General features: G+C 52.6%; 2 protein-coding genes across 2 annotated transcripts; both read right to left on the reverse strand.

Moving 5' to 3' along the window:
- Window positions 1–421: 421 nt before the first annotated feature.
- LOC135913487 (facilitated trehalose transporter Tret1-2 homolog) lies at window positions 422–2,009 on the reverse strand. Its single transcript, XM_065446054.1, has one exon. The coding sequence runs from the start codon at window positions 2,006–2,008 to the stop codon at window positions 587–589; it is 1,422 nt and encodes a 473-aa protein (XP_065302126.1). The 5' UTR covers window position 2,009; the 3' UTR covers window positions 422–586.
- Window positions 2,010–5,142: 3,133 nt separating this feature from the next.
- LOC135913449 (uncharacterized) lies at window positions 5,143–6,468 on the reverse strand. The gene has a single exon (XM_065446017.1). It carries the CDS (start codon window positions 6,466–6,468, stop codon window positions 5,143–5,145), a length of 1,326 nt encoding a protein of 441 aa, XP_065302089.1.
- Between the last annotated feature and the right edge of the window lie 3,358 nt (window positions 6,469–9,826).

Consider the following 9,826-nt stretch of genomic DNA (forward strand, 5'->3'; position numbering starts at 1 on the left):
ATAAATAAATTGTATCTCCTTTGTCATACGTAACTGCCTTTCTGTATGTCGTAGTAAGGCACGTTGTGGAATTAGAAATACAGAAAAAAAGACTTTAGCTCCAATGTCATGGTATGCACTGTGCCCTTTCGCTCGTGGTACGAGTTGTAGAAACGTTGGCTTCAAACTGAATAATGCCAAACCAAAATACCCAATCGTGCCTGAGAATGAAGCCTCTCGCACAGCCACTTCCTCTTCACATGCGGCTTAAACATTAATTTACACTCGTATTTATAGCACTTGAAAACCGCACAGCAGAAATAGAGCATTAAAGGTTTAAACTTCTTTAGCTTTTCATGGCACTTCTGCGTTGCGTCTTGTTTATCAATAACGCTTACACACACTAACTCGGAATTGTATGTCCCATTTAAATACTGCTAGGACCACATACTCCACACGTGTCGGAAGGAGGGCTTTGGCTCGATGCCGTCATTAGGCCACGATGTACTGGTTTAGCTGGTCCAGCCATGGTGCTAGGTTAAGTGCATGCGGGCACGACAGAACTTTGCCAGGTGCCAGGCGCATACACAGAGACCACGCACCTTTCCTACTCCGTGACACCATCGAAAGAACGCGTAGTCGGCACTGTATGCAACTGAGTTGCATTAGAGCCGAACACGGGGACCATCTCGAATATCTGACTGATGTCTTCGAGAGACTTTCCCTTGGTCTCTGGAATGCACACGTAGACGAAGATGATCTGCACAACAGTGACCAAAGCGAACATCCAGAAGAGTCCAGAAAAGTTCAATAGGCGGACGAGGTCATCGAACACCTTCGTGATAACGAACTCGCAGAAGAAACAAAAGGCGGTGCTGACGCCGGTGGAGAGACTGCGGGCTCTGGGTGATAGGATCTCCACCATAACGACCCAGGGAACCGGGCCGATGCCAAGGCAGAAGGCGGCAATATACATCGTGAGTAACGCAAGCGGCACGTACCAATACCGATGGCGGAATTCTCCATTGTCCATGTCCTTGTAATAGTAGAAGAAGCCCAACACCGTCAGGCTGGCCGTGACGATTAGAGACGACACAAGCATCAAGATGCGGCGACCAACGCGGTCGATGAGCACCGACGATCCGAGCGACGCGATTACTTGCACGACGCCGAGCATAATCGTGCAGTTGGCGGCCGAGATGTCCGAGCCGGACGACTCGAATATCTTGACCGCGTAGAAGGTAACAACGTTTATTCCACAGAACTGCTGGAAAAACATCAGCAGGAGCGTATAGGCGAACGGCAGCCAGAAGCGGCGCCGCAGCAGGTCTCCGAAAGCAGCCGGCTGATGCAGCAAGCTGGCCTCGATGGTCAGGCACTCGGCCTCCGCGCAGAAGTTTGGGCCGTACAGGAATCTCAGAGCTCCGAGCGCTTTGTCGCGTCGGCCGTGGGCCACAAGCCAACGGGGGGACTCGACGGTGAACGCCATAGCGACGGCCATGACCACGGGGCAAACGGTGCACAGCAGAGCGAGCGACTGCCAGTCGAGCCACTTGCCGCCCACGAAGACGGCCAGCACGCCCAGCGTGAACGCCAACTGGACGCCGGAGCCCAGGAGGCCGCGAACGTGGGGCGGGCTGATCTCGGCCACAAACACGGGAACCGCGAGAGAGACGAGGCCGCAGCAGAAGCCCGTGAGCACGCGGCCCGCAAACATCCACGGCAGGCTGCCGTTGCACAGGGCAATGCAAAGGCAGCCACCCACGAACCACAGTGACGAGAACTGGATGGGCCGCACGCGTCCGAAACGTTGGATGAGGAAGCCGCTCACCAGGCTGCCTACCACGGCGCCCATGGCGAGCACTGAGCCGAACCAGGTCTCCTGGGAGCGCGTCATGCGGATGCCGCTGGTCGCCATGCTGGCCAGCGCCGGTGCGGAGTAGCCCAGGACGCTGCCCATGGCTACCGAAGCGAGCGAAGACGAGCCGGCCACATAGTAGAAAGCAGGCAGTTTGAGCATACGCTGCATCGGTCTAGTCCGCCTGCGCTACTGCTGCTGTTTCCTCCTCCACAGCGCGTGCATCGTCGAGAGCCGGCGGACTAGTGAAATTAAGAAGACCGTAAGGAATTGTCGCCTACAGCGTCAATGTATAGAGAAAAAAGTATACATCGTAACTATGGAAGCACATATCATACGATTAAAATGAATCAGGGTTAGAAAAAAAGAGAGAATGAAAATCAAAGACGAAGACGAGTGGCATAAAAGTCTTGCTGTACGCAAAACGCAATCACGCAGAAGAAACGACAGACTGCTCGCATCGTAAGAAAAATACTTTTGGATGAGAAAGCTCTCGTAGTGTTGGAAGGCCTTGTTAAGTGCTTCACTGCGATGTAAACAGCGGAAAGACGAAGATGAAGTGATTTCAAGTCCAAGTGCTATATAACGCCTATACCAACGACTGCAAACTTACCTTTATGATCAGGAGAGTGGTTAGATGTTAGTCACTACACACTGAATGCCAGCAGATGTGCTGTTCTCGTTTTTTCCGCTACGTGACATAGTGCACATTACATTGTCTTACCACCTTCAAGACATACCACAGGTGGAATCTGTTAAATACCTCGGAATTATTTATAACGCCTCTCTCAACTGGCGCTCACACATAGATCATGTGACTGGGAAAGGTACCCGTGCAATTGGCATATTGCGTAGGCTGAGCAGTCGTCGAATAGGATTGAGAAGAGACACACTCCTAATCATATATCGTATGTACGTTTGCCCTGTATTAGAATTTGGTTGCGTGCTCTTCTGTGGAGCTCCAGCCTACATGTCCCGTCCTCTAGTCCTCTTAGAAAGAGAAGCATTACGTCTGTGTTTAGGTCTTCCTCAATTTGTTGCAAATTCTATTCTTCATCTAGAATCCCGTGTTCCGCCACTTTCGTGCAGGTTCCGGCTTTGGACGGTGCAGACGTTCTTAAGGATTTATGAATCACCACTGCGTCATCCCCAAATTATCTTTATTTCCCAACCTGCATTGTTTTTCGGTGTCATCTGGCTGCGACTACATACTCCGCAAATTAAATTCGTGCAAAAATTACTTGACTCTTTGGGCGTGCGCGTATGCGATGTACTTCCTATTCCCGACAGAGCTGTTGCCACGGGTATTCAATTCGATGACATCTTTCCTAATAATGCAAAATAACTTCCACACCGTATTCTAGACGGTATATTACAAGATCACCTGAAAAACCTTCAAACAAACGTTGTAATTGCTAGAGATGCTTCACAATACGAAGAAAAGTCAGGTGTAGAAAAATTTTTCCCGATTCTCGATTGGACCTTTTCTCTTCGGCTGCCAGATTTCATACCGGTCTTTTTAGCCGAATTCATGGCCGTGGTGCTAGCATTACGCAAATTAGGACCATGAATTACGTCAGCCGTGATGTCACTGATTCGTCATCATTGTGCTCATCCCTTACTGCTTCTAGTGGTTTACGCGTGATGCGGACATTTCATTCATCGGTACCTGGTTACTTGAGAAGAGTGCATTTGATTTGGGTGCCTGGCCATAAAGGACTAATCATTAATGAAATTGCAGACTCTCTAGCCAAGGCATCGATAAGTGGCCCGATTCTCCCTTGCTGCCCTTCGACTGCTTATGTTACTGCTGCTAGATTTCGTAGGAGTATCATTATACAGGCAGTATCAGGCTCCGCAATTACTAACTCTGTGGATTAAGGACATCTCCTACACCCTTGGAACAGAGATTTTTGCCGAACACGAAAAATTGATGTGTCCATCACGAAGCTGCGCTGCCGTATACCTGCATTGAACTTCTACCTCCACAGGTCTGGTCTGGTCCCCTTACCATTATGCTCATTCTGTGGCGAAGGGGAGACAATCGACCATTCCTTGTTGTCTTGCAGACGCTTTTCTATTATAAGAAAACGACTACTAGAAATACCGCTTCGCTCTATTGGTCTAACTTTATCAGTGCCTGTGATCCTACCTTTTGGAGCCTCCATTATAGGGTTCAGCCACAGAATGTTTGCTTGGCGATCCAAAATTACCTCATTGAAACCAATCGATTTCCATGTTAGATTGATCGTTCTCCCTCCCCACCATAGCTTTCTTTTATTTCTTATCTATTATTAATTATTGTTGTTATTATTATTATTATTACTATATTATACCCGGTTTTCATCTGATTATTTCCCTTTTTCTCCAAACACGAAACCTTTACTTTTAAACTCACACGCTCAAATTGTTAACTCCCTTGTTATCATTATTATTTTATGCACCTAATTAAACAACGCGATTCTTGGCCAATCCCCCACTTTGGGTATGTGCCAGGGCCACTCAGGACAACAACAACATCCAAGCGCCACCATGCTCTATGCTCTATTTGCTATACCATACCAGGCTCTCTGAGAGAGAGAGAACAACTTTAGTGAAAATGCCTGCAGAGTCGGTTAGGCTCCCTCTACGCAGGGAAGACAAGCTTTAACCGCGACGCGGCCACTACGTCAGTCTCGTGCATTGTGCTCCTCGAGGTGTTGGTTCCTCGCTACTTCCGCGGGTCCGAGAGGGCCGCCGCCCCCTTCCTGGGGTGCTGCCCCCATTCTCCTCGGTTTCGCGCGGTCGCTGCCTCTCTAGAGCTGCCAAGACCTGCTGGACGGCCTTTAGTTGTGTATCTTGGTCATAGGTCCTCGTTGCAGCCTCTAGCTGCGGCGGGATCGTAGTCTTCTCACTGGCTTCTCGCGCATTTATGCTACAGTCCCAAAGGATGTGAGCCGCGGTGGCTCTCTCCTTAGCGCACAGTCTACACACGTCACTCGCGTACACGCTCGGACACACGTGCTTAGCTAGCACCGGGGTGAGCAGGGACTCCGTCTGTAATTGCCTGTATAACACTGCCTCCTTCCGGGTAAGCCCCGGGTGAGGTGGCTACATAGTCTGTCTGTTAGGTCTGTGCCGCTTCACTATTTCGTTGAAGGCGGACATCTTTTTCTAGGCACGGCACCGCGACCAACACTCCGAGTCGGCCGTGCTTGCAGCTGCGCGGTTGGTTAGTCCTCGCGCGGCCTAGTTGGCCGTCTCGTTGTGGTTCACGTTCCCGCGTTCCGACACGTCACCGCCCATGTGGGCCGGAAACCACTTGATCACCACAACACTTTTGCGTCCGATGTCTTCGGCCTCTTTATGCGCGCGGCCTCAATACATACCCTACCGTTGGCGTAGTTCTTCAATGCCGTTCTAGAGTCACACAACACTGTAGTGCATCCGGGGTCGGAGACGGCCAAGGCGATGGCCACCCCCTCCACCCGGTGCACCTCTCGAGTCCAGACGCTCGCCGCGGTCTTCGTTGCACCCGTCGATGCCCCGACAGCCACCACCGCGTATGCGTCGCTGCTCCCTCGATACTCCGCCGCGTCCACGTAGATGGCGCCTTCTTCTCTGGCGTGGAGGTCCACGAGAGCCCTGGTCCTCGCCAACCTCCACTCCTTATTGTCCTCGGGGTTCACGTTCCTCGGGATCGGGCAGACCCTGAGCTTTCTGTTGATTCTATCCGGTATAGGTACGTCTTTCTGCTGCTTGCCTTCCCTCGGCTCGAGGCCAAGGTCCCGCATTATCGGTCTTCCCGTTCTCGTTTCAGAGAAACGCTCGAGTTGCGCCATTCTCTGTGTTTCGGCTATTTCATCCAGCGTGTTGTGGACTCCCAGCGCCATGAATTTTTCGGTGCTCGTGCTCCCGAGGACACCGAGTGCTGCCTTATACGCCTTGCGTATGGTGGCGTCTATCTTGTTACGTTCACTCAGCCTCCAGTTGTGGAAGGCGGCCACGTACGTTATGTGGCTAACTGCGAAGAATTGAATGAGCCTAGTCAGGCCCTCCTCCTTCATCCCCGCTCTTCTGTTGGACACCCTCTTGATGAGTCGCATTGCCGCGTCCGCTTTGCCCGCGAGCTTGTTGACCGTTTCACCGTTGACTCGGTTTCGCTGGATGAGCAGCCCGAGCACTCGAATCTTCTCGATTTCCGGTATTACTTGTCCGCCCGCTGTCTTGACCGTGATCTTGAGACGCTCGTACTTGACTTCCATATTCTTTCTTTTCCTGCCCGCTGCTGTCAGTGGAATCACCAGCAGTTCTGACTTGGCCGGAGAGCGAAAGAGTCCAGACCCGCCCAGCTGCTCCTCGATGGCGTTGACCGCTTCTTGCAGCGTTGTCTCGATGTGTCCGTCGCTTCCTCCCGGTACCCATAGCGTAACGTCGTCGGCGTAGATGGTGTGCCGGACTCCTACTACTTTTTCTAGCCGGTTGGCCACCCCGATCATCACGAGATTGAAGAGTAGCGGGGAGATCACCGAGCCCTGCGGAGTTCCGACGCTGCCCAGCTTCTTCTCTTCGAACTGCAGGTCTCCTGCGCAGATTTCGGTAGTCCGTTCCGTCAGGAAGTCTTTGATGTACTGGTATGTCGTTCTGCCCATGTTTAGCCTCTATACTTGGGCCAGGATAGCCGAGTGTCTCACTTTATCGAAGGCGCTCTGCAAGTCCAGCCCGAGTATGGCCCTGTTGTCCTTGGTGCCCGTCGTATCGTCGATGATCTCGTTCTTCAGTAAGATCATGGCGTCTTGCGTCCTGAGCTTCTTCCGAAACCCGATGATGAAATTTGGGGACCCGCCGTGGTTGCTCAGTGGCTATGGTGTTGGGCTGCTGAGCACGAGGTCGCGGGATCGAATCCCGGCCACGGCGGCCGCATTTCGATGGGGGCGAAATGCGAAAACACCCGTGTGCTTAGATTTAGGTGCACGTTAAAGAACCCCAGGTGGTCAAAATTTCCGGAGTCCTCCACTACGGCGTGCCTCATAATCAGAAAGTGGTTTTGGCACGTAAAACCTCAAATATTATTATTATTATTAAATTTGGGTAAAGCTCCGATTCTTCCAAGTAACGCTGCCACCTGTTCATGAGAACGTGCTCGAGGACCTTTCCTACGCACGAAGTGAGCGAGATCGGCGTGAGGTTCTCTATGTTGGGCGGCTTGCCAGGCTTGGGGATGAAGATCGTCTTCGCTGCTTTCCATTGCTTGGGCAGGCTTCCTTCTTGCCAGCGCTTGTTGTAGAAGTTCGTGAGCGTTTCGATGGCCGCTTCGTTGAGGTTCTTGAGCGCTCTTTTGGTCACTCGATCGCGACCCGCGACGGACCTGCCATTGAGATTCTCAATGGCAGGTCTATGCTCTATGCTAGTCATACCAGGGTTCGCTCCCAGGAGACTTGGTTCGACTCGGTGCTCGCCGTGGGCGCAATGGTGGGCAGCCTGGTGAGCGGCTTCCTCATCGAGCGTTTCGGACGCATGCGGCCCATCCAGTTCTCCTCGCTGGGGTTGGTGGGTGGCTGCCTTTGCATCGCCTTGTGCGACGGCAGCCTGCCATGGATGTCTGCAGGTATGCGACCTGACCTTCGTCAAGAGCGTGCGAGGAGCCGAGTGGTGCAACCTGCACGAGAACCTCGGCAGCAACCACTACATACTGGCGGTGACGATCCTCATCAGGGCGGCACGACCGAGAGAATTTAAGGTCACCGGCTGGTTCCCCTTCCGCAAAATAAGGTAGGAAGATACAAGCGAATACGCGGACCTAGACAGCCTTTTTAGAAGGCTCAAAGAGACGTTAGCACCGCGACGAGGGTTGTCCGAACTGAACTGAACGTGGAAAGGATGGACGCGAGATTGGCACACCTATTAGAGCCGAAGAATTCCATCACGGCCAGGTGGAAAACACAAAGACTACATCGTAGACTGCGAAAGAAAGTAGCGGCACTAAACGGAGAAACTGAAGCGCACTCGATCGAGCTTTCCAAGCAACAGTGGAACGAGGTGTGCGCGTCGGTAGACGGACAAATGAGAACCGGGCGCAAACGTAACCTCCTGAAGAAACTGTTAGACGACAGGCAATCCAAAGGCAATCACAGATTGGCCATCGATATGATTTTACACACGCAAAAGGAGCAGGGCGAAACGGAGAGCGAGTTCCTAAAGGAGCGGGCGGAGACGTATCTGCCACTGGGCCCGTCAGGCGACGGCGACTATCCACAATACGCCGGGGCAGAGGTCGAAGAACTCGACGCGCCCTTCACGGAATCGGAAATTTGGGATGCCAACGGACGCTCCGCGACGGGCCTTGACGGGGTCTCGAACAAACTGTTGAGAAACCTAGACGGAAAGTCGGTCGAGAAGCTCACCGAAGAACTCAACAAAGCGTGGGAAACGGGATGAGTACCAGAGGTCTGGAAAGAGGCCTCGGTCATACTAATACCGAAACCCGGTGAACCACTTGTGCCGGAGAACATGCGGCCATTATCGCTAACCTCATGCGTAGGCAAGACAGCAGAACATCACCCGCCGTGGTTGCTCAGTGGCTATGGTGTTGGGCTGCTGAGCACGAGGTCGCGGGATCGAATCCCGGCCACGGCGGCCGCATTTCGATGGGGGCGAAATGCGAAAACACCCGTGTGCTTAGATTTAGGTGCACGTTAAAGAACCCCAGGTGGTCGAAATTTCCGGAGTCCTCCACTACGGCGTGCCTCATAATCAGAAAGTGGTTTTGGCACGTAAAACCCCAAATATTATTATATTACAGCAGAACATGCCACACATAACCGAGTATTGCGGTACATAGAGAGAGAGGGCCTCTTCCCGCATAACATGGTGAGCTTCAGGCCGGACCTCTCCACACAGGACGTAACGTTGCTACTCAAAAAGCATATAATCGACGCCATGACCAGAGATACCAGGGGCATTCTGGCCCTGGACCTAACGAAAGAGTTCGACATGGTCAAACACAAATTTCTAATGGAAACAATCTCGGTGATGGGGCTCGGCCGGAAATTCCACTCTTACATAGGCTCCTTCCTCAGAGACAGGAAAGCCACGATCAAAATAGGACAGGCCACGTCCGATTGGTACACGCTGGGCGCGAGGGGCACCCCAATAGGGGCGGTGCTCTCCCCACTATTATTCAGTCTAGCAATGAAAGGGCTCTCAGACCGGCTGACGAGAGTGACCAACGTCAATCACGCCCTGTACGCAGACGACATCACGGTGTGGTGCCCAGGAGGGTCCGACGCAGAAGTCGAGCAGGCTCTTCAAGAAGCGCTGGACACAACGGAAGAGTACCTGAAGGAAACGGGACTGCATCCGTCACCCAGCAAATCGGAACTGTCGCTGTGCAGGCCCTCGAAACAAGGCACGAGGAATTTGACGCCGATCGATCAAATACCGATCAAATTACACACGAGTGCCGGCCAGCCGATTCCCAGAGTGGACACTATAAGAATCCTGGGGCTGCTAATTGAGGCTAAAGGCGGTAACACGCAAACTGTCATGAAACACACGTCCAAAACGGAGAACATGCTCCGGCTGATAGGGTGACGAACTGCAGGGGAGGGCTCAGCGAGAGCAATCTCACCAGACTTTACCACGCCTTCCTCATGAGTCATGTAAATTACGTAGCCTCGGTGCTAAAATGGACCAAGAGAGACGCGGCCAAGATAGACACACTGATGCGCAAGAGCATCAAGAGGGTGCTAGGTCTTCCGACCACTACAAGCACGGAGCGGCTCGATCGGTTAGGGGTCCGCAATTCACTAGCGGAAATAATCGAAGCCCAAACCAAGGCACAGGTCGTGTGGCTGTCGACCACCAGAGCCGGCAGACGCATCCTAGAAGAAGCAGGAATAAATGCAGAGGCAAAGTGCAACGCACACAAGGTCGCGCTCAGCGCGGCGGTCAGGGGCACTTTCAAGGTAGAAGCGCTTCCGAGAAACGTCCACCCGCAATTAAACGAGG

This window comes from Dermacentor albipictus, unplaced genomic scaffold (genome assembly GCF_038994185.2).
Source record: "Dermacentor albipictus isolate Rhodes 1998 colony unplaced genomic scaffold, USDA_Dalb.pri_finalv2 scaffold_14, whole genome shotgun sequence".
NCBI classification, from domain to species: domain Eukaryota; kingdom Metazoa; phylum Arthropoda; class Arachnida; order Ixodida; family Ixodidae; genus Dermacentor; species Dermacentor albipictus.

Bases quoted from the DNA above. Each gene is read 5' to 3' on its own strand.
- LOC135913487 (XM_065446054.1), bottom strand. From the start codon at position 2,008: ATGCAGCGTATGCTCAAACTGCCTGCTTTCTACTATGTGGCCGGCTCG.
- LOC135913449 (XM_065446017.1), bottom strand. From the start codon at position 6,468: ATGGGCAGAACGACATACCAGTACATCAAAGACTTCCTGACGGAACGG.